General features: G+C 44.2%; 1 protein-coding gene across 8 annotated transcripts in view; it reads right to left on the reverse strand.

Moving 5' to 3' along the window:
* Nucleotides 1-27,805, reverse strand: part of CSMD3 (CUB and Sushi multiple domains 3) — a 1,871,449-nt gene that overhangs the window by 704,004 nt on the left and 1,139,640 nt on the right. For all 8 annotated transcript variants that reach the window (XM_073590214.1, XM_073590213.1, XM_073590210.1 and 5 more), the window contains 2 exons: nt 19,226-19,413; nt 17,882-18,070 (listed from right to left, as the gene is read on the reverse strand). In XM_073590214.1, coding sequence (XP_073446315.1) covers nt 17,882-18,070; nt 19,226-19,413 — 377 coding nt within the window. The remainder of the gene's footprint in view (nt 1-17,881; nt 18,071-19,225; nt 19,414-27,805) is intronic.

Here is a 27,805-nt window from a genome sequence, read left to right on the forward strand (position 1 = left end):
GTCAGCCGGCGCACACACAATCCATAGTGCTGCTGACGTCAGCGGCCGGAAGGAGCCAGCGTCTCTTCCCTGCCACGGGGATCGAGAAGCGGTGTATGCGAGGGGAGGGCGGCGCGGTGGGGGCTCCCTGGAGCCACCGGGATCCCATTCGTGCCCAAACGAACCCGGAGCCCAGAGGAACACTGGGGACTGTGCTTCCAGGACCCGACGGCCAGCGCTACAGGTAAGTTACCTGTTCACCCCACGCCGGGACGGGCCTGGGTCCCTTTCTTTTTTTCTTCTTTTTTTTCTTCTTCTTTCTCCGAACATGACAGGCACCACCACAGTGGGATTCCTTCCAGGACAGGAACCCAACTGAAGCGGGGGAGAGGTGCCACCCCCTATATCTCAGTAGGTTCCTGTCCTGGTGGGGCGGATCCCTCTCTCAGGTGTGCTGTCATGCGTGAAGGGAAAATTCTTATTTTACCTCTGATTCCTTACTGTTTGATCGTGTTGGTTCAGACCCTTAATTTTTGCTGCGGTCTCTAGGGGGTATTTTATGCGCCACCATTATTTATTATTTCCTCAGAGAAAAGACAGACATGATTTATAGCCATGTTTACAATTTTACAATCTCAATCTCTATATAAGCAACAGTGAATCAGCGCTTGTGTATAAAGATTAGCAACAACTGACTTTGTATGTTTCTTAATGAATATATATAGTTTATCTATTTACCTATTTATTATTCATACATGTATTGGTCTATTTGATTGATATATGCAGTATCTCTTTTATATATAACTAGCTTACTGAGAATATTGCAATCTAGCCTCCCACATATATGTTATCACAATATGCTTGTCTAGAACTTTTTTATTTTTTTCTGTGTATCACTCTCCACTACTTTAATACATTTTGCTAGATCCCTATTATATTTACTAATAAAATTTATACCCTTATATATTGAAATCTATATGTATTTCTTGGGGTCATTCAGTTTTGGTGTAGTCTTATGCAGGTAGGAAGATTAAATTCCTTTGTATCTGAGGTTAAAATGCCAACCCAAGTTGCAGGGTAAATGAGCAATAAAAAAGAATGTATTATTATGTAAAAATGCCCCCTAAAGTCTTTTAAGATCTTATAGAATGCGTAATGTGTAACTGAAATGAAAAGAAAAGAAAATCAAAATTTAATATATATAGAAGTATGAATAAAACAAAATGTATAAATTACAAAAACTGCCAGTCTAAATTTTTGATCCAGCACTGAACCCCATCAAAAATATATGTTCAATGTAAAAAATAATTTTTATGGAAAGGGGAACACAATTTAACAATGTGTTTAGCATCCCTTTGTGGTCACAAAAATAAGAAAAATATAAGAAACACACATATTATCTATTTTTATTTATATTCTTACCCTGTCATCAGCAAAACAGGATGTAAAAATGACTTTAACATTAAGCCTCATGCACTTAAAAATAAACAAGCAAGAAATATTTGAATATCCAAAAAAGAATGTTTTTTTTTAGAGATGTTAAAAGTGCATGTATGTTAAAACCTGAAAATATGCTTGTTCAGGAATAGGGTAAAATGGAACTGTCCTGAAGTATTTAAGATGTACTTGGAAAGGCAAACAAACTGTAATTTTTTATTGAGAGGTTCAGTGCAAAAAAAGATTTACAGTCTTAAGTTGTTTTACAAATGTGTCCTTCTTTATCTTTATTCTTGACACTACATATCTTGAGAAAAGTGGCACTAGATTACAAGTTTAAAAGACTCTCTATATAGCTATCCATCTATCACAATAAATAACATCCTGCTTTACAGTGAATCAGAAGTCTGCCACTTCGGAGTAATCCTTGACTCTGCCCTGTCCTTCAAATCACACATCCAAGCTCTAACCACCTCCTGCACCTCCAACTCAAAAATATTTCCAGAATCCATCCTTTTCTCAAACCTGAATCTACTAAATTGTTAGTGTATGCCCTCATCATCTCCCACCTTGATTACTGCAATATCCTCCTCTGTAGCCTCTGTAACACTCTCACACCTCTCTAGTCCATCTAAAATTCTGTTGCCCAAATAATCTACCTCTCTTCCTGCTACTCCTCCAATTCTTCCTTCAAAAAATTCCTTAATTGACCTCCAATTCCCCAACGAATCCAGTTCAAACTACTAACACTGACCTACAAAGCCATCCATAATATGACTCCTCCATGTATCTCTAAACTAATCTTCCAATATCTTCCAGCACATAATATCTGATCCTCCCAAGATCTTCTTCTCTCTGTCACACTTGGATATTCCTCACCTAATCAACTCAAAGACTTCACCCGAGTATCCCCCATCCACTTTAATTCTGTGTCCCAACAGGTCTGGTTATCCACCACATTTAGATCCTTCAGACGAAAATTGAAAACCCATTTTCTCAAAAAAGCTTATAGCCTGCATATGACCGGCATAATTCATAGTCCTCCTTTGGAGGTATATTTGTTAAATTTTACCCTCGTAAACCTTGGTGCAAAAGATTTGATGCTTTATGTTGAGATTTTTTTTAGTAGAAGTTAAAATGATTACATATCTAGACAGAATATTTGAATATAACTGTAACAAAAAAGAAAAATAATTTAATTAAAAAAACATAATTTTTTCAGGCTGTGCTTTTAAAACTGTAATACCATTTAAACATAATTAAAAAAAAATAATTGATTGATTACTCTTTAAAAATAAAACACATAAAACATACCATATTAACAGGAAATCAAAATTTTAGGGTTGCTTAAGGACATCAGACAGACATTTAGAAATGCTTGCCTTAAAGCACTATAGATTGAACTTTGGTTTTACAGGAATAATTTATGAAAATATATTTTTTTTTCAGGCTCAGAATTTTTTTTCCACTTTAATGAGTTTGTTTTCAGAGTAGTCACATTACTTATTGCAAAATAAAGTTGGGAATTTGACAGAAATTATTCCAGCATTAGAATTCATATCTGTCATGAAACCACAAAACTGACAGTCAAGTACAATACTGTTTGTCATTATATGTAGTTTTTTCCTTGCTTCCTGCACCTCTGCTAAGCTCACTTCACTGACTTGGCAGTTTCAATAAGCGTCAACTAAAAAAGCTTTTTTTTACTCCAGCACATCAAAAATTCATAAAACATCCAGAACAAACTTTATGAATGTAATGACTTTGCTTAGTGCCCAACATTTTACCAAGCATAGTTCAGTAATGGAGAATGGCAGCATAGTAATAAGGCAAAAAGAAACAGTAGAAGACAAGAAATTAAATATGATGGAAATAAAACAATTTATGATTGTCTTTCTGAAGCTAGCTATGTAGGATACTGCTATCACTTGATACAGTTATTCTGTAGACCAGTGGTTTCCAAACTCCAGTCCTCACGGACCCCAAAAGGTCATGTTTTCAGGATTTCCATAGTGTTACACATGTGAGAGAATTCCTGATTCCTTGATGATACTTCCATTACCTGTGAAATACTAATTAAATCCTGAAAACATGACCTGTTGGGGTCCGCGAGGACTGGAGTTTGGGAACCACTGCTGTAGACCATAGAGTGTGCAGCTGCTGGAGTAGCAGGCGCCATGTAGATCACCTGAGATTTGTTTCACAAGGTCTATGTTGAAAGGGTCTTTATGGGTTAAAAAAAAGTTTTTTATGCACTCTTGCACATATGGAAATAAAAAATAAAGGTGTCATCAGAATAATATGTCACTATATATATTTAAAGGGAACCACCAATAGGATCAACCCTCGTCAGCTGTCTATTTGAGCATACAGGTCATAGAAAAGTCAATGAAATGATACTTTGATATCTGCAATCTGATGCTTTGTTCAAGAGAAATCTATGCTTTTCTCAATATGTAAACGAGCTGTTATGATATATGGGCCAGACATAGATCTCCCTGAGAATTGTCCTCCAGAGTTTATTGTAAATGGAAGGGGGCATTAGAAGTGTGAGACATGAAGATCAGACTTGTCTCACACTGGTTATACCCACTCTCATTTAAAATTAGCTCTGGAGGCAGATTCTCTGGGAGATCTATGTCTGGCCCAAAGATCTTAACAACTACATATTAAGAAAAATGATGATTTTTCTGAAAAAAGATATCGGATTGCAGATAGCAAGGTATCAATTTATTCAGCTTTCTATGACCTGCATGCCCATATAGTCTGCTCAGGAGAATTGATCCAACTGATAGATTCTTGCTTTTTCCTGGAAACTAAATCTAATGGGTTGAACCTTCCTGTTTTGAAGAGATCACTTCTCAGCACACAGGTAAGATATTAATGATAGGTAGCACCTATTTATAAGTAACATAAGAAGGATCCATCATTCATAATAGATGATAGACTCCGCTCACCTCCTCCCCCTCCCTGCAAATAGCCTCTTTATACATGTGATCTACCATGCCTAGAGGGCTTATCAATAGATATTGAAGGGAACCTGTAATCAGAATATTATACCCCTTACTCATAACGTATGTAAAGGCCCTTTAAAGGGAAGGTGCTGTGTTTTTTCATAATTTAATGTAAAAAAGAAAATAGTATAAAAAGATATTGTCCCCTAAGCTTGACTCAGTGGTGAGTATGGTTTGTTTTTTTTACTGTATTAATGCAGCCACTGGGGGCTGCCATCTTACCTTTCTGGCTGCTGAATGACACTTTCCATGCTCATTTACGGCAGTCCCTGGGCATAAGACATAACAGTCGGCTCCCGACCCCTATCTGTATCATTGCAGCAGCATCAGCTGTGAACTGGGCACGCCTCTGTGGGCAGCTCAGTTCACAGCTGTAGGTGTGGCCAGGCGCCATTTTATTAGAGCCCAGTGCTTTCCAGTTACACTCTGATGCAAGCCCTGGATGCTGTACTGTTCCAGCATAACGGCTTGAATGTTCACTCTGCACAAACAACCTGCAGGAGAGAATACAGGATGAGCTCCAGGGGACCGAGCTGCTCTTTCCAAAACACCCGACCAGCTGCTGCCCCTGCACTTGCAAAACAGAGGAGGAGCTGCTCCCTGCTCTTTCAAAACACTTGGCAATCTGCTGGACATCTAATCCTCTCCTGTGATACTGACTGCTGAGCTGTGTATCTAATCCTCTCCTGTGTGAAACTGTCTGCTGAGCTGTGTATCTAATCCTCTCCTGTGTGATACTGACTGCTGAGCGTGTATCTAATCCTATCCTGTGTGATTCTGTCTGCAGAGCTGTGTATCTAATCCTCTCCTGTGTGATACTGTGTGCTGAGCAGTGTATGTAATCCTCTCCTGTGTGATACTGACTGCTGAGTGTGTATCTAATCCTATCCTGTGTGATACTGTCTGCTGAGCGTGTATCTAATCCTCTCCTGTGTGATACTGACTGCTGAGCTGTGTATCTAATCCTCTCCTGTGTGATACTGACTGCTGAGCGTGTACTAATCCTATCCTGTGTGATACTGTCTGCAGAGCTGTGTATCTAATCCTCTCCTGTGTGATACTGTGTGCTGAGCAGTGTATCTAATCCTCTACTGTGTGATACTGACTGCTGAGCGTGTATCTAATCCTATCCTGTGTGATACTGCCTGCTGAGCTGTGTATCTAATCCTCTCCTGTGTGATACTAACTGCTGAGCGTGTATCTAATCCTATCCTGTGTGATACTGTCTGCTGATCCATGTATCTAATCCTATCCTGTGTGATACTGTCTGCTGAGCCGTGTATCTAATCCTATCCCGTGTGATACTGTCTGCCGAGCTGTGTATCTAATCCTATCCTGTGTGATAGTCTGCTGAGCTGTGTATCTAATCCTCTCCTGAGTGATACTGTCTGCTGAGCCGTGTATCTAATCCTCTCCTGTGTGTTACTGTCTGCTGAGCCATGTATCTAATCCTATCCTGTGATAGTCTGCTGATCCGTGTATCTAATCCTATCCTGTGTGATACTGTCTGCTGAGCCGTGTATCTAACCTTATCCCGTGTGATACTGACAGCTGAGCCGTGTATCTAATCCTCTCCTGTGTGATACTGACTGCTGAGCTGTGTATCTAATCCTCTCCTGTGTGATACTGTCTGCTGAGCCGTGTATCTAATCCTATCCTGTGATAGTCTGGTGATCCGTGTATCTAATCCTATCCTGTGTGATACTGTCTGCTGAGCTGTGTATCTAATCCTATCTTGTGTGATAGTCTGCTGAGCTGTGTATCTAATCCTATCCTGTGTGATACTGTCTGCTGAGCCGTGTATCTAATCCTATCCCATGTGATACTGTCTGCTGAGCTGTGTATCTAATCCTCTCCTGTGTGATACTGTCTGCTGAGCCGTGTATCTAATCCTATCCTGTGATAGTCTGCTGAACTGTGTATCTAATCCTATCCTGTGTGATACTGTCTGCTGAGCCGTGTATCTAATCCTATCCCGTGTGATACTGTCTGCTGAGCTGTGTATCTAATCCTCTCTTGTGGGATACTGTCTGCTGAGCTGTGTATCTAATCCTATCTTGTGTGATACTGACTGCTGAGCCGTGTATCCAATCCTCTCCTGTGTGATACTGTCTGATGAGCTGTGTATCTAATCCTATCCCGTGTGATACTGACTGCTGAGCCATGTATCTAATCCTATCCCGTGTGATACTGCTCTCCTGAAATAATCTGCTGCTGTCACTCTGCTGGTTTTATGTGTGATCTACATGGTGGTATTGTGTATGATCTATATGGCGGCATTATGTGTGAAGTATATGGCGCTATTATGTGAGAACACTATGGCAGTATTATCTGCTAAAAGGGGACCCATTCTAGGGTGGTTCTGGCTGAGCACCTGCACATGGGTCAGGGGTAATAGGTGCAGTCAGGGGAGGGCTGGTGAGGCAGCTGAAGAGAGGGGCCTCATTTTTAATGATACTGTATGGCTACATTTCCCCCCATCCTGCTTCCCAGCGTCACCCGGGACTGCGCCTGTTGCCTCGCTTTCACACATCGCCAGGACAGGATCTGAGGAGGGGAATGGGGTCTTTGCATGCAAAGTCTGGATCAAAACAGGCCATCAATCAGCAGAAATGTTTCCTGGATTTCTGTGGTGCTGTCACCCTGCTCTTCCCCCATATATCTCCCTCTGTGGTCTGTGCCCCCCATAGACCAGCACACTGCTCTCCTGAAATACTCTGTGCTGCCTGCCATCCTCGGTGACCGAAGACCCCATTCCTCTCCTCAGATCCTGTCCTGCGATGTGTGAAAGCGAGGTGACAGAGGGAGATATCTGGTGGAAGGAGCAGGGTGACAGCAGCACAGAGTATTTCAGGAGAGCAGTGTGCTGGTCTGTGGGGGGCACCCTGTTCGGTGCCAGGGATTGTACATAGAATGCTGTGTTTTATACACATGGATGGACCGTCTGCTTGTCTGCTCCACAGAGTCCAGGAAACATTTCTGCTGATTGATGGCCTGTTCTGATCCAGACTTTGCATGCAAAGACTATCAGTAACTTTGCAGGCACCATCAAAATGGCAGCTCACTGTGTTTCTAGATGTCATCCTCTCTTTTCCCTTAGCAAAAACCCAGAAGGGGAGGAGAGGAGTGACACCACACCCATGTCAGCAGATTCTGCCCATAATTACTGCAGGGCAGTAATGTGAGCTAGTTGTACACTTGGTTTTTGTGTCAAATTTCAGTAGCTGCTCCCCCTAGTGTTAACAAGTGGAAATGCCAAACTTTTTAAAATTATTTTTCATATTTTGCAAAATTAAAAACAAATGATAATATTTTTTAAGAAAATGTAAACATTAACTCTTTACATTTTTTCAATTGCTGAAAAAATTTGGATGGCACCTTCCCTTTAATGCTTATTAAATGCCTACCTTGCCTGTATAATCTGATTTTTGAAGTTTTAGAGCGATCCAATATTTTATGAGTAACAGTGGTTTTAATTTTTATCTCTTAAATCAACAGCACTCATGAAAATAACCAAAAAATAAAATAGTATTACTCTTTAAGTGCAACGGAGTGTACATAGCACTTACAACTCCCCAGCCTCTTTCCATTTTCACTGCCCGCTGCCAGTACTTGCTAGACAGGTCACTCCTATCTCAGTGAACTGGTTACACTTCCCAAAATTTTGTGTAGGTGCCATTATTGCCTGAAGTCTTCTCCTAAAGCCTCCTTCACGCATCTGTGTTGCATGCACGTGTTGTACCCATCATTTTCACCGATCCCACATGTACCCTTTTAACCTATGCTGCTGTGCACATGTACGTGTTTATACAAGGACCATGTGTCTGTGAAAAATACATGCAGACATGTCCATTTTTTTCCTGCAGAATGGATGGCAAGGGCCAATACAAATCTATGAGTCCATGAAAAACACATACAGCACACAGATAGCATCAGTGTACAATCCGTGTGCCATCTGTGTGCTGTCTGTTTTTAACACTTTGTCGTTGCTTTTGTTTTTTCTTCATGCTGGAAAAACACTGATGACACTGATGGTAAAAATAGAAATATGGATGACACACTGATGACATCGGTACCAGTTTTTTAAGTACCTGGTTTATACAAATGTGTGAAGCGGTTCCTAAGAGAAAGTGGTGCATGTGCTGATCGATAGTCTGTCTCTCGTAACATCATCAGTAGCATACTGCACATGCACTAGCCAAAGATGGCTCTTGGACAAAATCTTGGGCAGGGGAGGCAAGCCTTCAAGACATGAGTCAGCAAACAGTGAAAGATCAGAAGCTGGCGGTGAGCAGGAAATAGGGAGAGGGGCATGAGAGCAGTGCATTGCCAGCTCCACTGAACTTGTGGTTAAAACTTAGATGCTGGATTTCACTAAAACTTTGAAATTAAATTCTGCATGCAAGGTAAGGATTAAATAAGCATTCAAGGGCCTTTACACACATGCAATTAGTAAGCATGCATGATCCTAATGACAACTTCTCTTTAGTGAGTTAAATCACAGGCTGCTTATTGCAGACTATGGTCCTTATAGCTGCTGTATAACATATGTTTAAATGCTGGTAATAAAAGGTCAGGCAAGATGGCTGGTTCCATACTATGCTCAGTAACAATGTGAAAATCAAGAATCATAAAATAAAAATGGACTAAAAAAAAGTTTTATCTGTTTTAATCATCATTATTATAAAATTGAAAAGGTGAAATAGTTTGCTTCCTTTATATAAAGGAGGCTGAGATGCAACACCAGACACTACGAAGGGATACGGGTGCAGATGTTGATGAGAGCAAAAGACTAAATTAAATTTATAAAATAAAAGAGGATGGATAAGGGAACTGCAGGCAGCAATGATCCAGATGACTAGAAGTGCAGTGAAAACAATTCTGTTTTTACTTTTTATTATTGCTTTTCCATATTGCAAAGGTGTGGTGCGAATGTGCATATGTATGTGTGTGTATCTGTATACAGCGCTGAGATCTCATCTCCTGAGATCTTTGTGCCGTGATTTCCATCTGCCCATGTGCCGCCCCCGGCAGCCATTTTCCTGGAGTCCACCGCATAGGAAACCATGGAACTGCGGGGACTCTGGCCTTTCACAAAACGCCAACTGAGCCCCTGCAGCTCCGAACACTAGCAGCAGCATGCCGCGCATCCAAACACCCCCTCATCCAAGCCTGCGGCCTGCAGCAACACTCCCCCCTTCCTGCTCCAGTAGCGACCCTGCTCCCCCATGGTCGGTAAGGTATGTCTGCATTATAAGATGCACCCTCATTTTCCCCCCAAATTTGGGGGAAAAAGTGAGTCTTATAATCTGAAAAATGCTGTATTTATTTATAGCACCGGCGCCGGATGATGATTTCTCCCATCAGCGGCGCTTGCTCTTGTTATCAGCGACTGCATCTGTAGGCTAATAGAAGAAATACTCTCATCAGTCGATGCATGTGACTCGAGGGAACCCTTTAACTGCTGGTCACAGCTGCTGGCTCACACTGCCATCTGACATTATGGGAACCGCCGCTCTCTTATCGGCGGTAATGATCTTACCAGCGATCAGAGCTGCCGGTGTTTCTCGCACTGTCATGCACATGACAGGGTGGGAAACAGCTGATGTTCAGGGCGCCAAACCCGAATAGTAGCATGGATTTCCTGGAGAAGTATGTGTTGAGAATGCGTGCATGAACTCTAGGTGTTTGGTATGGACCACAAACTCTTCTGTTCGGGTTCGCCCATCTCTAGTCATAAATGTTAAAGGTGTGGACAAACTCTATAATGAATACTTTAAGACATGGTTTGGCACTTAATTCTACTCACCAAGACTGATACCTTTCCAGGTCATCACAGTAGGAGTAAACCTTAACGCCATGAATCAATAATTGCTATTGTGACAAGTTGGGACTTGAGGACATGAGCAACACCAAAACTTATCAAGGCATGAAGATTTGATCTTCTCACTAGCATCACTTCTCCAAGTCTGATGCCCTACTGCATCAAAATTGTTTAGGTAAACTAACTACCGTGACTCAATGACTGTAAAAGGTTGGTAGTTTGGGATTGACTCATCAATGTTGATCTTTTCAAGATATTTTTAGTTTATGAAAAGATGGACACTCCGAAATGGGATACCAAATGATACACCAAAATACTACTAACCAATTTGGGCTGCAAATTGACTCTTGGCCAACAAAAGTCTGGACAAATCTATATCATGCATGCCGATATAGATGGCTTAGGATGGTCGATCCTACTGACAGATTCCCTTTAAAAAAGATGTGTTTTTTCTTGGATCTTTGTCTCAATCTTCTTTCTCTTAATGTTTTGCTTTTTTATGGTGCTATAGGTTAGTACATGTAGGCATATGATATATGTGTCTTATTTTATGCACAAAAGCATTTGGTTAAATGTTTATTGAAAGTGAAAACCTTTTCAAAACATGTCAAATTTAAAAAAGTGTTCATGCTGTTTGAAAAAACTGATGAATTTTATAATGTCTACTTTAAGTTTACATCATCTGTTAGCTGTGTAATAGAAAGAATTCCAGACTTACATAATAATATTAGCCGAAAAAATGAAGAGATCCAGAAAAATATATTAAAATCACATATTTATTAAATACACACAAAAAATAAAAATAAAAAATACAAAATACAGAGAATACCCAGTAGGAGGCGCTCAAATGCCCTAACCTAATAGTAAATATACAGCATATATAGGTAACAAGGTCAAATATGCAAAGCATAAAAAATCATAATAAACTCCGAATATCCTCAAAAAGTAGGCCAATATATAAGGTGAATAAGTGCAACCGCAAAGTTACTACTGAATATAAATATCTATATCAATAAAGATGTGTAGCCAAAATAAATAAGGTACAACGGAAAACATGGCATCAAAGCCTAAGTCCATATACCCCTGCAAGTAGTAACCAATTGCCCAGTGAAATAATTGAGGATAAATAAGCCGAAAGTAAAATACCTAAACGCTGTAGACACAGGTACCGGTGAGCGCTGCAGCCTCCTCCACCCCAACGCGCGTTTCGCAATAAGCTTCTTCCTGGGGCCGGTGGAGGAGGCTGCAGCGCTCACCGGTACCTGTGTCTACAGCGTTTAGGTATTTTACTTTCGGCTTATTTATCCTCAATTATTTCACTGGGCAATTGGTTACTACTTGCAGGGGTATATGGACTTAGGCTTTGATGCCATGTTTTCCGTTGTACCTTATTTACTTTGGTTACACACTTTTATTGATATAGGTATTTATACTCAGCAGTAATTTTGTGGCTGCACTTTATTCACTGGGCAATTAGTTACCACTTGCAGGGGTATAGGGACTTAGGCTTAGATGCCATGTTTTCTGTTGTACCTTATTTATTTTGGCTACACATCTTTATTGATATAGATATTTATATTCAGCAGTAACTTTGCGGTTGCACTTATTCACCTTATATATTGGCCTACTTTTTGAGGATATTTGGAGTTTATTATGATTTTTTATGCTTTGCATATTTGACCTTGTTACCTATATATGCTGTATATTTACTATTAGGTTAGGGCATTTGAGCGCCTCCTACTGGGTATTCTCTGTATTTTGTATTTTTATTTTTTGTGTGTATTTAATAAATATGTGATTTTAATATATTTTTCTGGATCTCTTCATTTTTTCGGCTAATATTATTATGTAAGTCCGGAATTCTTTCTATTACATGTGTAGTGTCGGTGGTGGGGTGCCGAGCTGGGGGGGTGGTCCTACTTTTATACCGCACAGAGATGACAACAGAGACACGATGGAGGCAGATTCTGGGTGCAACAGGTCCAAGTTTATTTCTTCACTTGCCGTCCGACTGACGGCACACCTCGTGGCCCTCCGTTTCCAGAGCCGCTTCTCACACCGTACACTGGAGACGTGTCTGCACACACCGTCCCCTCCTTTACTGTCGACGCTCCTGACAGGTCCGTCACTGTGGCCGCCTTAGGCCCATTAACCAACAGTGCTTCTACTGCTCAGTCGTCGTGTCACATACGGTGTCTTACACCCAGTACCTCGTCTCAACTGCGGTCCTTTCCTGTCAGGACCACCCCCCTGACGTCCTCTCTCCTCAGTCCCCCTGGTCTGGATTCTCCTCAGAGTGCACAGACTGTCGTAGTCCTCCTGTCACTTGAGCTCCCCCTGGGGACTGGAACCTTCTGGAACCCTCCCTCAGTATTTATAACTTCCCCGGTTCCTTGAAACTGTCACTAACTGTCACCACGCCCCCCATGACCAACGGTTTCTAAAGCCCTAAGCTGCTGTAAAGTCCTTTGCTCACACTCCACCCTGCCATCTAATGGTCATCCCAAGGTACTGCACGTCCACTACACTTTTCTAGTTGTTTCCCCACTGTAATCACTGTCTCCTACCTACACTGTGCAAACCTATCTTTCTTCACTCTGACTAGTCCGTCCGTCCGTCAGGTCACCTTCCCTACACTCCCCCTTCCTTTGTCCATTGTCATCCTCGACAATCGTCATCCCTGCCTTCGTCGTTCTGAATCTACACCTACATTCTGTTGTCGGACCAGAAGTTGAGCCAAACCCACTATCTGCGGGGGCCGAACCACACTGGGAGCACTATGCTCTGAGCAGCCTACTGCTACTCACCAGCGCGCACGCCACATGACAACGTCTTTCAAATTGGGCAAGGTACACCCGTATTCTCTCTACGGCGTGTATCTTTCCCCTACTCTCCCCTACTGTTACCTTTCACTATCCGGTACGCCATGATCGAGGCCACTCACCTACCAGATCATTGCCGGCGCCCGCCTTTCCTTCTTCAGGGGTGTCCGTGGTGTTGGGGACCTGACCTAGGACGGCTGTCTTTCTCACATCTTCCCATTCATTTTCCTTCTTTCAATTACATGTCATGGTCGGCGTCCCGGTCTCCCAGACCTCAACTCTTAGATCCCTACCGGATCTCACACTTTCCTTTGGTCCCGCAGACCTTCCCTTACCCGGACCTGTTGCATTTTACTTTGCATATTATACATCATACAACTTTATAATAGCACAAGTACCCCATTTTTTATAATTTTTTTTTTTTCATTTTCTCTTGCTTTTAAAACCAAAATATAACATAACATTGCATTTCCTCTTTCTTCCTCCCCCCCTTCCTTGGACCTGGACACTCCTCCACTTTTCCGTATCCCCGTTCTGTCAGGTAAACATATTTTCGTATATAAAGAACATAGAAAGAAGAAAGAAAGAGAGAGAAAATAGTTTCATCAGTTAAACAACAACAAAACTTTTTTCTAAATGCAACTGTCCTTATAATCTGCACAACGGTGCATCGAACTCCTGACAGTCTATACCACTCTCAATGGACAGAGGTGAGGGCTCCACGGGGATACTGAGGGTGTCCATTCAAGTCCTCTTCTTTTCCATGACGGCCTCTCCTTGAGTGTGGAGCAGGTTCCACACTTCCTGCTCCCGGGCCTTTTTCTTCCTGATCACCTCCGCTTCCCACACGGAGGGAACAGCACGGGCCCTGGAGTCCGGTGGGCGGGACTCCGCTGAAAAAGACCGCAAGACAGAAACGGCCGAAGATTTCTGCGGCCCAGCAGCCGCTGGGGTCAGGTGGCAAATGGGGAGAACCGGGTCCTCGGGGGCTGGAATCACAGGGCCCGCTAAATCGGTCGCAGCCGACTCCAGCAGCGGCATAACCGCGGCCTCAGGACAGGCCGCATCCACTACTTCCAACGGAGTCGGAGTAATGGCCGATTTCAACAATGCAGCTGCTATTAGCAGGGAAAGCGCAGCAGCATCTTCTTTGGGTGAGCTCTGCACTGGTGACTCCGGGCGGGGTAGTTCGGGGACATGAGCGGGGACCTCGCTCAGCTCTGCATACACCACGGGGCCCGTGGTAACTACGCCTTCCGGTGCGCAGGGGGCCGCGTGCTGCAGCAGAATGGTGGGGGCCGCTTGCGGAGGCACTGGTAGGGCCGGGGGTACTCTCACCTTCCCTGGCGCTGCGGCCTCCGTTCCATCATCACGCAGTTTCCCCCGCAGCCTCCGTTCCTTGCTCCACTGTCCTGCGGGCCTTCCCTCCGGACTCGGGGGCTCCGCTGAGAAGTCCTCTGCTGGTATTGGTGGCAGCCGTTCTCGCTGACTCCCCTCAGGCTCCGCTCCCCGGCTCAGCATCCCGCTGCCTGCCCGTAAATCTGAAGATGACTTCTGGTGCAGCTCCATCTCTCGCCGCCATTGCCACTCTAGGCGGCCGATGCCCCGACACCCGCAGCATCTCATACCGTCCGTTGGGCAGCACTCGAATGGCGTCAGACAGCCGCAGCCAAGTTTTTCTTCTGTGCCACTCCTCCTGCTGGGTGGGGCGTTGGCAGACCTTTCCATCCATCTGCCAGGGTCCAATATATGGAAACGTCGGTCTCCGGGCATATATTGCTTCCTTTTGGGGTACGTTGGAGGGGGTCCCAGTCCATTCTGAACAACTGCAAACACCCGGACCTCTCCTCTGCGCTGAAGTAATACCGCCATCTTGGGCAGAATCAGCTACTGCCTTGGATCCTCTGCAAGCAACACAGATCCGACACAGCGTCCCAATTTGTAATCCACAGGTCAGTAATTTTTAGTCCACAGGTGTTTATAATCCGAAATAGAGCAGTCCAAGTTTTCCTCAGTCCTTCAGTTGCAGGCCTGCCGCAGAAGATAGCGTATTAGCGGCGGCGATCCTGCCGACTACGCCAAATGTAGAGTCGGTGGTGGGGTGCCGAGCTGGGGGGGTGGTCCTACTTTTATACCGCGCAGAGATGACAACAGAGACACGATGGAGGCAGATTCTGGGTGCAACAGGTCCAAGTTTATTTCTTCACTTGCCGTCCGACTGACGGCACACCTCGTGGCCCTCCGTTTCCAGAGCCGCTTCTCACACCGTACACTGGAGACGTGTCTGCACACACCGTCCCCTCCTTTACTGTCGACGCTCCTGACAGGTCCGTCACTGTGGCCGCCTTAGGCCCATTAACCAACAGTGCTTCTACTGCTCAGTCGTCGTGTCACATACGGTGTCTTACACCCAGTACCTCGTCTCAACTGCGGTCCTTTCCTGTCAGGACCACCCCCCTGACGTCCTCTCTCCTCAGTCCCCCTGGTCTGGATTCTCCTCAGAGTGCACAGACTGTCGTAGTCCTCCTGTCACTTGAGCTCCCCCTGGGGACTGGAACCTTCTGGAACCCTCCCTCAGTATTTATAACTTCCCCGGTTCCTTGAAACTGTCACTAACTGTCACCACGCCCCCCATGACCAACGGTTTCTAAAGCCCTAAGCTGCTGTAAAGTCCTTTGCTCACACTCCACCCTGCCATCTAATGGTCATCCCAAGGTACTGCACGTCCACTACACTTTTCTAGTTGTTTCCCCACTGTAATCACTGTCTCCTACCTACACTGTGCAAACCTATCTTTCTTCACTCTGACTAGTCCGTCCGTCCGTCAGGTCACCTTCCCTACACATGTCTCTAGGAAGTGCCAGATTCTTACCTATAGGACTATTCTAGTGTAATTCTCATCTGTTAGCTGACTTATTTCACTTCACAAATTTGTGGCCAAATTTTGGAGCAATTTTGCCATATGGTAACATGTCATGCCACCTCTCCTACAGAAACTCACAATATCTAGCTAAGTCATGCTCCCTTTTAATTGATTCATAATATATATATATATATATATATATATATATATATATGTACTTATTAAATGTAAAATACATTAGTAAGTTGAACAACTGATAGACATGAACAAATAAACTCAAAGTGAATCAAATTTTTGTCAAATTTTAGGACATTCTTTAGAGTCAGTGAATTCGAACAGTATGTGATTCTCTCTGTAATTGTTAAAATAATGCCCTCTGCCATTTTACAAAAAGCAGAAGATAGCATCAGCCAGAGAAGGCTTATATTACCACCTCAGGCATTCCTACAATGTCTAGCAGCTGTCACATCATATGGTATAGAACAACTATTTAACAGGGACTATGAGAGCCTGTATAAAAGCAGAGGCAGAGAATACAGCAGTTACTTTGTAGTGTATCTGGAAAGAGAGGGGATGTCATAGCTTAGCAATAGAGATATAGTGAAAAATCTTTAAAAGCCTGAATAAACATTACAGATATTGTCTAACAAAGGACAGCAGTGAAAAGAAGCTACAATTAATTTACCCATTACCATACATGTTGAGGTCACTTTGACTTCAATAAGCTTATGCTTATGCTAAAGAGCTTAAAATTAATACAGACTTATTAGACCTCAAAGCATTACACGTGATTTCAATTCAACTGGAGGCATTGCAGTACATGCTATTCATGGCAAATTGATTTGCTGCTAATCAAATCTTTTGCAAAGTTAAACAAAAATAATCTATAACAGATGTTTTTTTCTTTTTAAAGTGGGCAGCTACTCTGCTACTCCCTGACCTTATATATCCATTTAATGACTTTCATTAATGCATGTTTTTATGAAAGTTTATTACTATGTCATCATATTAGACCCTCCAGCACTTTACACTTTTAAGAGTTACTGGATCTATGTTTAAACTGGACTGACATTCATAATTCCTTGCCTTATCCTCAAACATATGTCAAAAAGAATCTATGTCACTGAGCGTATATTTAATATCATGGGACATTAACACAGATATGAAACTAAAGGAATAATCAAAACCTCCCACTCCCGTCTCCAAGACTATACACGTGCTGTGCCAATTCTTTGAAATGCACTCCCCAGGTCAATATGATTAGTCCCGAATCCCTACAATTTTAAGCGTGCCCTGAAAGCGCATTTATTCACACTGGCCTACCGCCTCAACACATTAACCTAATCTATCCCACATGCTTTATGCATCCATTAGCCCTCTGCATCTGTACTGTTACACACTTAACATTATGGCTGGTCCATACAATCAGGGCAATTGTTATAACCCACCTTTCGTGTCTCCCTTTTTTCCTTATAGATTGTAAGCTTGCGAGCAGGGCCCTCATTCCTCTTGGTATCTGTTATGATCTATGTGATTATTGTTATGCTGTAATGTCTATTGTCTGTACAAGTCCCTTCTGAAATGTGAAGTGCTGCGGAATATGTCGGCGCTATAGAAATAAAATTTATTATTATTATTATTATTAAAGGAACCTTACCGTAAGTACTATAGCATAACCTTGACTAGTCCTTGACTTTAAGATTATGTCTGGTGTTTAGTCACCTACAATCCCATTATATCGAATGAAAACTTTCAAAATGTTGAGCTGCAGTACCAGGGAGTAAAATAAATATTGGTGGTGTTGTTTCTAAATGATATTACCGTAGTCATATTATTCCAACCTTATACAACTACTTTATTTTTGAACAGATATGTAATTGGTGCTTTAGAACTTGCTCACTTCATGAAGGTTACTTTATTAAGTCATTCATTAAGTTCTTACCATCACAAGTTGGAAGGGGATGGCTCCACCAGTGATTCTTCTCACATAACAAAGGTTCTTCATGGCTTAGGGTATATCCAGCCTGACATCCAAAGGAAACAGTAGATCCAAAAGAAAAGTCATAGCCATAACGATGACCATGTACAGGAATTCCTGGGTCCAAGCATGAATGTGTATCCACAGTTACACCTAATTCAACAGCAATGAACACTCAATTTACCTATGAGTCTTAACTAAATATATACATTAAAATATTGCTAAGGTTGTTCTATCTATGTATTGATCTGTTGATCTCTCTACTGTATCTTTTTCATGCTGTCATTTGTATTTCTATAAAGATGTAAAAGAGGGTTAGCTGATGTCATGACCATTTGGAGCCCCAAATTGATGGATATACCTCCCCTTAACTTGTGTAGCACTCTAATAGAAGAGAGTGACATAGTCACTTGACTTTTATTAGAGTGTAATTTGGCTATGAAGTGATGGACGCCTTTGGATGTGTCAGATAAAGTGAGAATTGGGAGCATGGAATGTTAATTTATAGAATAGGCTGGGATCTGAATTTAGATAGCTGCCTTTTATATGCCATACCCTTTAAAAAAGCCTCTAGCTTGCGGAGCATAGACCATCCTGTAGAGAGCTTTAGTTAGCATCTTTGTATATAATGCCTTTGCTTTATAAAATGTTGCTAATGACACCATATGAACCATACATTTTAGATAGCTGATGATGAAGAGCTTGTGTGGGCAACAGATCTTTCTACCAGCCTTACCACTCCTCTTGTAATAACCCTTAAGCAAAAATTATATATATATATATATATATATTGCTAGGTGGCTGCCGGATGAGGACGGGGGATATGTATCACAGAGGTGGCTGTCCTCTGTAAACATAGTACTAAGATGGGTTAATCAGCCAATACCAGGGATGGGTTTAATGTTTAATATGAGCAGTGAAGAGTCGGGTAGGACGGCTGCTTACCATATCTCCACCCCTAGGTGTGGTTCATATTGTAAAATGGCACATGATTGTCTCATACATAGTGTGTTTGGAGGTGTGCAGACCTCCAGAATTGTGTACCTTTTCTAAAGGACTAAGAAGCTGGACTCTTAATCAAGTGGGCGAACCTGCACTATGGACTTCTTACTTTATGTTTTGCTTTGGGCCGTACAAGGGGTGTATTTAAGTCTTCCTGTGTTGCAGATTATGAGTGAAATAAACCAGCCGGACTTTAACATATAACTGGTTCCTGTGATACCTGATCTCACTCAGAAGTGAGTGATATTGCTACAATAAATATAAATACAAATGTTTTTATTTTCTGTCACTATACATGGTACTTACTTTCGTAGTGTATCTTAAATCCATTATTAGATCGACTGTCGTCTGTTGTGAAGAGAAGGTAAAGGTAATTCAAGCTACTGAATAGAAATTGTGGGACTTGGGTGCCATTATAAGATCCCACAAGTGGTGATAACAAGTTCGGTCCATCATGTACTTCCAACACGTCATAATTAAGTTCAGTTTGAAATCTATAGAGGGTAATTAAAAAAAGTTATATTATAGTCACTTAATTTCATTGATCTTTTTTTACCTAACAAATTATTTTTCTTTTGTTCTTTTGATCATCGAGCACATTCAGAATTCCCTTTTGTACATATCTACCCAACCACAGATAACAGATTGCACTGGGTTTGGTATTGAAAAGCCCAGGTGATTAAACTTGAACTTGTTATTGTTTCAGGAAACACCACATATACTTGGATCACATTGGTCAGACCCTGGCCCTGTCTTTTGTATTGAAACATCTAATGAACAAATGCAAAGGTCATTGTGAAGGTAGGAAAAGCTGTGGGAGCTGACATTGTCAATTGGTAGTGGATGATTCTGTGTTTTTTTAACGTGTATAGTAGTGTTAACTGTCATTGTAATCCTTCCTCTGATGATAAAGAACCTCCTAAAAACTTTTCCTTAAAGAACAGGAAGTAGGAGTCTAAAAAAGCCAGAGTTCAAAATTCGAAAATTGCATGATTACTCAATTTATTCTTTTTAATACACATAGCATGATGAAAAAAACATTTAAACCTTTTTTTCTTTGATACAGGCAAAGCAAATAGCAGGAAATAGGTAGTTGATAGGGTATGCCAAAGCTTGAAAATACTAGTCCAACGTGTATGACCCCTTGGAGAGAGATGTCCCACCAATATGGCATAAATGTAAGGCCGGTTTCACATTAGCATTTACGGCCGCAGCATCGGGCTGCGCACGGCCGCCGCTAAGCCCTGCCCCCTGCCGCACCTACGCTGGTAGCTCTGCCTACGGGCGCATGACGCTGCATGCGTCCCCTATCTTTATCACTGAGGACACAGGCCGTGCGCAGTATGCGCTTGGCAGCGCCTTCGTCCTTTTGATGGTGCGCCGACCAGCGCCAAACACAACCTGTATGCCGGAGGCGCAGCAGGGGGCGGGGCTTAGCGGCGGCTGTGCACAGCCCGACGCTGCGGCCATAAACACTAATGTGAAACCGGCCTAAGAATTGTATTACCAGTTACAGAAAACCACTATCCCCAGTCACATATTGTTTGAAGTAACAATCTATGTTATGCACACACTTCCCGCATGGAGTCTGTTGTTAACTGCAATGCTAATGTCACATCAACAGTGCTACAGCCAATCAGTACGGTAAGCGATTCTGAGCAGCTTATGCTGTTTTCTCAGGCAGAGCTTCTGAGCTCATTGATTTGCTGCAGTGCTGCCAACAAGATGTCAGTCCTGCAGATAATAAGAGACACCAGGGCAATTGTGGAGGTTCAGCCATGGACCGGTGGACTGTGAGTAAAGTACAGTTTTTAAGTGGAAAATTGTAAATAGATTTAGCTATACTCAGCACTCCATCTGATAGAAAAGGAAAACATAAGATTCCAAGCAACAAAGCCCCTGAAAAAGATTTTTTCTGGTCGGGGTGTGGTTCAGAGAATGTGTAGAAAACACAGGACCGGCTTCTGGGTACTAATGGAAGAAAAAGTTGAAGGAATAGACTCCAGCACCAAAAGATAAACATGAAAACATAACTTTTCATGTGGATTTAAAAATACCAACATAGTTGTCACAAGTAGGTTTTTACAAGTAACACCAACTGTCATGGTGGAATCAGGATCTGCGCAGTCCACAGATTCTCACGTTCTTCCTTCTAACTCTATTGATAGCTATGATCTGCACAGGGTGACTTGGGTGTTGACTCTAAGAGCCGCAGCTCCTAGGCAGGTTAGCTGAGCTAAACTTGTTAATCCCTTTAGTCACATGCTGTGAAAGTATCGGTCATGTCTGCTCTCCTTCCATATAGCCTAGCTTTACAATGCAGGTAATGTCAGCTGTAGTTAGTCTATCCTGGTCTGTAGAAGTGAACACTAGAGTTGAGCGACTTTTGGTTTTTTAGGGTCGCGTTTCGTTTCGTGAAACCCGACTTTTTCAAAAGTCGGGTTGAGCAAGATCGTCCGATTATAGGGAAAAGTCGGGGTCGTCCCGAAACACGAAACCCAATGTAAGTCATTGGGGAATAAAAGTCGGCAGTGAGAGGAGGACAGGAAACACACCTACAGTGCCCATTTGAATGCCAAAAGCATCAATTCTTATTACTTAAGCTTGTCAACCTTAATTAACTTCATAATACAAGTTATGCACTGAAAAATGGGGGTTATTTGGCTAAAGTTGTGGGGGGGTAGGGTTTTCATGTGCCCTGGGCGAAAGAGCGCCCCTTTAACACATAATACCACAACTCATCATGCTCCGATACGGCAGAGAAATAGCGGTATAGTACAATGAAAAATACTTCACTTTTTACATCTCATGACGAGGCCCATCTATTTCTCCATACAGAATCATTGGTCCCATATAATGTTTGAAACAGTATATGATGAGCTCCACATAATGCTACAGTACATGTTGGTCCCCATGGATGAAGCTCCACTGTCTTATGGGCCCAAATAATGCTCCAAACATAATTGGCCCCATTTCTAATGCTCTAGTGTATAATGGGCCCTGTAAATGCTGCTCCAGTGTCTGATGTCCACCTTTGGAATGTTCCAGTGTATGGTGGGCACCATCTATCATTCTCCAGAGTATAGTGCTCCCCAAAAATTGCTGTCCCAACATTGAAAACAATCAAATAAGTCTCCTCGCTAGGGAATCCCTGTACTTGTCTGGACTCCTCGTCGTCCCCATCTTCCATCTCACTGCACAGTATTTCAACTTTGCAAGTGCTGTGATCCTGAGCAAGCAGGGGGGGGCCCACTCGTTGGCGACGGCACTGGCACAGGGCCCCTGATAGTATGGTGGTGTGTCTGATGGCGGGTGGGCCGAACCTGCACTTTCATCTGCAGCTTCCTCTTTGTCACCGTGTAAGATGGAACTGTATATGGGAAGGGTAACCTGAGTTTCATCAGGGTCAGATTCAGGCCGTGTAGCGTGCGAGGGGAATGTAGTGGTCTGGGTCAATGTACCAGCAGATTCATCGAGCAGTGGCTGGGCATCAGTGCACTTGTGTCGCCCCCAGGAGTACGGTCGCCACAGTGGCATTACCTTCTTCCTAGGGAGTGTGATGTCATGCTTGGGAGCAACGAACGATCTCTCTAGCAGGTTAACTGATTGGGCGGCGTTATTCCCACGAGTCATGACCCTCCAAACAGCGTTCATGAAGGCAAAGTGTTTGTTTTACGTGGGCAGTATGGTTGCAAAGCTGAACCTTAAAGGAATGTCCAGAAGGGCACCACCAGGAGTGGAGCCTACGGTTAAATTCGACTCCACCTGGGAAACCTCAACCATGCCAGCTACAGAACAGATGCACACATTGCAAGTTTAATTCCGTTAACGAACGAGATTCCGTCATGCCCCGCGGTCCGAGTCCGGTTTACTAGAGGGACACGTGAGGCTCTGGCACATGAGATTGGCCAATAACTGGTGTGTCATGCCATTACATGTCCGTGGCTGCATGTGCGCTACACTGAAAAGGCCAGCGTTTGTCGCTTACAGGTGCAGATAACCCGCTGAACAATGTTAGTGATGGGGATCACTGATGACAATTATTACCCGCGAACAATGATTTCCCAGTAAGTGCAGGTCAACCGCAGTTCCGGAATTAGGCCTAACCGTCATTCCTGAAAAAATTAAAAACTTACGTGTGCAAACCACAGGTGCTGTAGCTTGCTTAACAGCTCGCCAGCCGTTCTCACGCCCAGTATGGATTGCACGTGATTGCACAAAGGTTAGAAAGGGTACCGTATCCCCGGATAACATGAATGGATAGCGTACACATTCAAAATATATGTCTGTACATCAGGAGGCAGGCTCAGACGGTGTTAGGCCCAGTATGGATTGCACGTGATTGCACAAAGGTTAGAAAGGGTACCGTATCCCCGGATAACATGTATGGATAGCGTACACATTCAAAATATATGTCTGTACATCAGGAGGCAGGCTCAGACGGTGTCAGGCACAGTATGGATTGCACGTGATTGCACAAAGGTTAGAAAGGGTACCGTATCCCCGGATAACATGTATGGATAGTGTACACATTCAAAATATATGTCTGTACATCAGGAGGCAGGCTCAAATGGTGTTAGGCCCAGTATGGATTGCACGTGAATGCACAAAGGTTAGAAAGGGTACCGTATCCCCGGATAACATGTATGGATAGCGTACACATTCAAAATATATGTCTGTACATCAGGAGGCAGGCTCAGACGGTGTCAGGCACAGTATGGATTTGACGGCCCAGATTACACAGCGGAGGAGCAGGGAGAGGTAAAGATTGCAAATGCTGGGGCCCTGCCCAAGCAAGGGGGGCCCACTCGTGGGCGTCGGTACCGGCACTGGGCCCCTCATAGTACGGCGGTGTGTCTGACGGCGGGTGTGCACCACCACCATCAGAGACACTTGATTGCACTATGAGGGACCCTGTGCCAGTGCCCGCACCCAAGAGTCAGCCTGCCCACCTGTCCAGGGCAACGGCACTCGCACGGTGTCATGCGCTAGGTGGTGACCCCGGCCATGGGGGGGGAGGCAGCACAGTTAGGGAGTTTTAGAAAGTGGCATATGTTGATGTTGGACATTCAGCTGATGCAAAAGGCGAAATAGGTGAAGTCCCAGGAAGAGGTGGACCAAAGCAAGCCATTTTTCTGTCACCCTATGTGTCATCAGGGGAAGGTGGGACAAAATCATTGGAAACCTATGCATGGTTCATTTTAATGAAGGTTAGATCATCCACATTTTGGGTTGACAGACGGGTCCTTTTTTCTGTCAGGATTGATCCAGCTGCACTGAAGACTCTTTCCGATAGCACACTTGCAGCTGGGCAAGCGAGCTCCTGTAAGGCATATTGGGCCAATTCAGGCCAGGTGTCCAGTTTAGCGGCCCAATAGTCAAAGGGGAATGACCTGTGTGGGAGAACATCGATATGGGAGGAAAAGTAGTTTGTAACCATAGTTGACAACTGCTGTCTCCTGTCACTTTCCATCGATGCAGTATTACCAGTTGTGTGAGCGGTATTTGAAAAATCAGTCCACAACATTGTCATGAAACCCCTGTCTCCAACGCCACTTCTGCTGTGTGCATCACGAACACCTCTGCCAAGCTTCCCCCGGCCCGTACGGCTCGTGTGAGAACCATCACCGCTGCTGTGTGCTGGGAATGCCTCAAGCAACCGATTTACCAGAGTTGCTTGTTTATTAGCCAATATTAGGTCAAGGTTCTCCTGTGGCATGATGTTTTGTAATTTGCCTTTATAGCGTGGATCCAGGATGCTGGCCAACCAGTAGTCGTCATCGTTCATCATTTTGGCAATGCGTGGGTCCCTTTTTAGGATCTGCAAGGCATAATCTGACATGTGGGCCAATGTTCCCGGTGTCAATGATGCACTGCGAGTGCTGGTTAGAGGAGCACTTTCTGGCAAATCCACATCCCTCCAGTCACGCACAAACCCTGTACCAGACCTTGCCACACCAACATTTTCACTTGCCCCACGAGATGCATCCTCCTCCCCTAAGTAATCATCCCCATCATCCTCCTCCTCCTCCTCTTCTTCCTCCACCTCGTCCAGGAGAGGTCCCTGAGCAGACCATGGCTGAATGTCATCAAGGATTCCCTCCTCCTCTTCCTCCTCATCAACATTGGCTGCAGATGCCTGCTCCTTAAGGTGCGTCAAAGTTTGCATGAGCAGACGCATAAGTGGGATGCTCATGCTTAGGATGGCGTCGTCTGCGCTTACCAGCTGTGTGCATTCCTCAAAACACTGAAGGACTTTACAGAGGTCTTTCAGCTTCGACCACTGCACACCTGTCAACGCCATGTCTGCTCTCAAAGTGCCTGGCCGTGTATCCTCCCACAAATGCATTATGGCCTGCCTCTGCTCGCACAGCCGCTCCACCATGTGCAGGGTGGAGTTCCACCTTGTTGCAATGTCGATAATGAGGTGGTGGTTGGGAAGGTGGAGCAATCGCTGCAGCTTCTGCATACGAACGGAGTTTACAGGCGACCGGCGGATGTGCGCGCACAGTCTTTGCACCTTCTGGAGCAGGGCTGTTAACTCCGGATAATTTTTGAGGAAGCACTGCACCACCAGGTTCAAGGTGTGAGCCAAGCAAGGTATATGGCTGAGTTTTGAAAGGGCTATGGCTGCCACAAAATTACGGCCGTTATCACTAACTACATTGCCTGCCTCAAGATGTACACTGCCCAGCCATGACTCAGTTTGTCGCTTCAAGTACTTGGCCAGCACCTCGGCGGTGTGTCTGTTGCCCAAACACATCATCTGCAACACAGACTGCTGACGCTTTCCACTAGCTGCTCGATAGGGGGAAACATCGTGTGCAACAGTGGCAGCTGCAGATGGAGTGCTCGTACGACTGCGCTCTGTGGACGAGCTTTCGCGTCTGGAGGAGGAGGAGGAGGAGGGTCGAACGCCTACAGCCAACTGTTTCCTATACCATGGGCTAGGCAGCACTGTCCCACCACCGCTGTCCCCTGTGGACCCTGCATCCACCACATTAACCCTGTGCGCAGTGATGGACACGTAATGGCCCTGGCCATACCGACTGGACCACGCATCTGTTGTGAGGTGCACCTTTCCGCTCACTGACTGCTTGAGTGCATGGACAATGCGGTCTTTCACATGATGGTGGAGGGCTGGGATGGCTTTGCGAGAGAAGAAGTGGCGACTGGGTAGGTCATAGCGTGGTACTGCATAGGCCATGAGTTCGCGGAAAGCTGTGCTTTCCTCCAACCGAAAGGGCATCATCTCAAACGAGATTAGTTTGGCAATGTGGGCGTTCAAACCCAGTGTACGCGGATGAGAGACTGAGTACTTTCTTGACCTACTCATAGTGTCTGGGAGGGTGAGCTGGACTTGAGAGCTGCATATGGTGGAAGTAGCGGTGGACAGGGTGGACTGAGAGAGGGTTGATGATGGTGATGGAGTTGGTGTTCTTTCTGATGGCCTAGAATCAGTCTTTCGTTGATATAACAGTGGGATTCCCTGACTGCTGTGGCCTTGCAACGACACCTCAACATTTGCTGCTGTGCTAACCGGTGGGCTTACAGTGGGGGAAACAATGTAGCGTTGCTGACTACCTTCGTTGTGATCAGTTGCACATGTGGCACTTGAGGTTTGGTGTTGTGTCCACGCTTGCAAGTGCATGCTGGTTAAATGTCTAAGCATGCAACTGGTATTCAAATTTTTCAGATTTTTCCCTCGGCTAAAGGTCTTTGCGCACTTCTTACAGATAACCTTGGCCTGATCATGAGGATTTTGGTCAAAAAAGTGCCACACTGCACTCTTCCTACTTTGGCAGACATTTTGCGGCCTAGCATGCTGTGATCTTTTGACCCTCTGGACAAGCTGTCCAGCAACTCTTTTGATGTTTGGAACCTGTCTTTGGAGTGCTCCGGGCCTGCCAGATAACAGCTGTTGCGATGTCGATGTCTGCTGTGGATGGTCCTCATCTGAGCTATTGGAAGCAGCACCCTCTTCCCCCAATGGATGCCAATCTGGGTCAACAACTGGGTCATCCATCACCTCCTCTTCTATGTCATGTGCACCTTCCTCTGTGTCACCGTGTATGGTGGTATAGTGTGCGGGAAGGGGCACCTGAGTCTCATCAGGGTCAGAATCTGGCTCTGTACACTGCGAGGACAATGTAGTGCTCTGAGTGAATGTACCAGCAGAATCATCTATCAGCGGCTGTGCATCAGTGCACTCCATGGTAGATTCATCTTGGCCTGGGTAATTCACCATTTGACTTGATAATCCAGGCATGGTATGTGAAAACAGCTCCATGGAGTAATCAGTAGTATGGCCTGCGTCATCCTTCAATCTTGGTTGGGGTGAAGGACACAAGGAAAGGTGTGGTTCATGAACATGAGCCTCCAATGACGACTCAGTGTTTTTACTTTTTACAACTTCAGAAGAGGAGGCGATAGAGCTGGAGGCTGAGTCAGCAATGTAAGACAAAACTTTTTCCTGATGCTCTGGCTTTAAAAGCGGTTTGCCAACTCCTAGAAAACTAAGCGTTCGAGGCCTTATGTAGCCAGACGATGACGCAGGCTCAACACCTCCTGCATTCGGTCCTATTTTGCTCTTGCCACTACCATCAGATCCACCACCATAAACCATCATTACCAGCTGCCAACCCCCGCCCAATTCCACGGCCTCTTCCACCAGCCTTCCTCATTTTTGGTAGAAATGTAGACAAAATCTAACAAACTATATAGTAATGTAAAACAAGGTACAAGGTGTCTATAGGACAGGGGAGATTTTGAATTTCTGCAGACACTTGTGGACACTGGACACTTTTGGATTGTGTGAGGCCCAATGAATATCTGAGCGCTATGTGACAGGCTCGATGGCACAGCTGTGACCAAAGTGAGTAGAGG

This window comes from Dendrobates tinctorius, unplaced genomic scaffold, assembly GCF_039654945.1.
Source record: "Dendrobates tinctorius isolate UK_male_01 unplaced genomic scaffold, ASM3965494v1 ptg000116l, whole genome shotgun sequence".
Classification (NCBI taxonomy): Eukaryota; Metazoa; Chordata; class Amphibia; order Anura; family Dendrobatidae; genus Dendrobates; species Dendrobates tinctorius.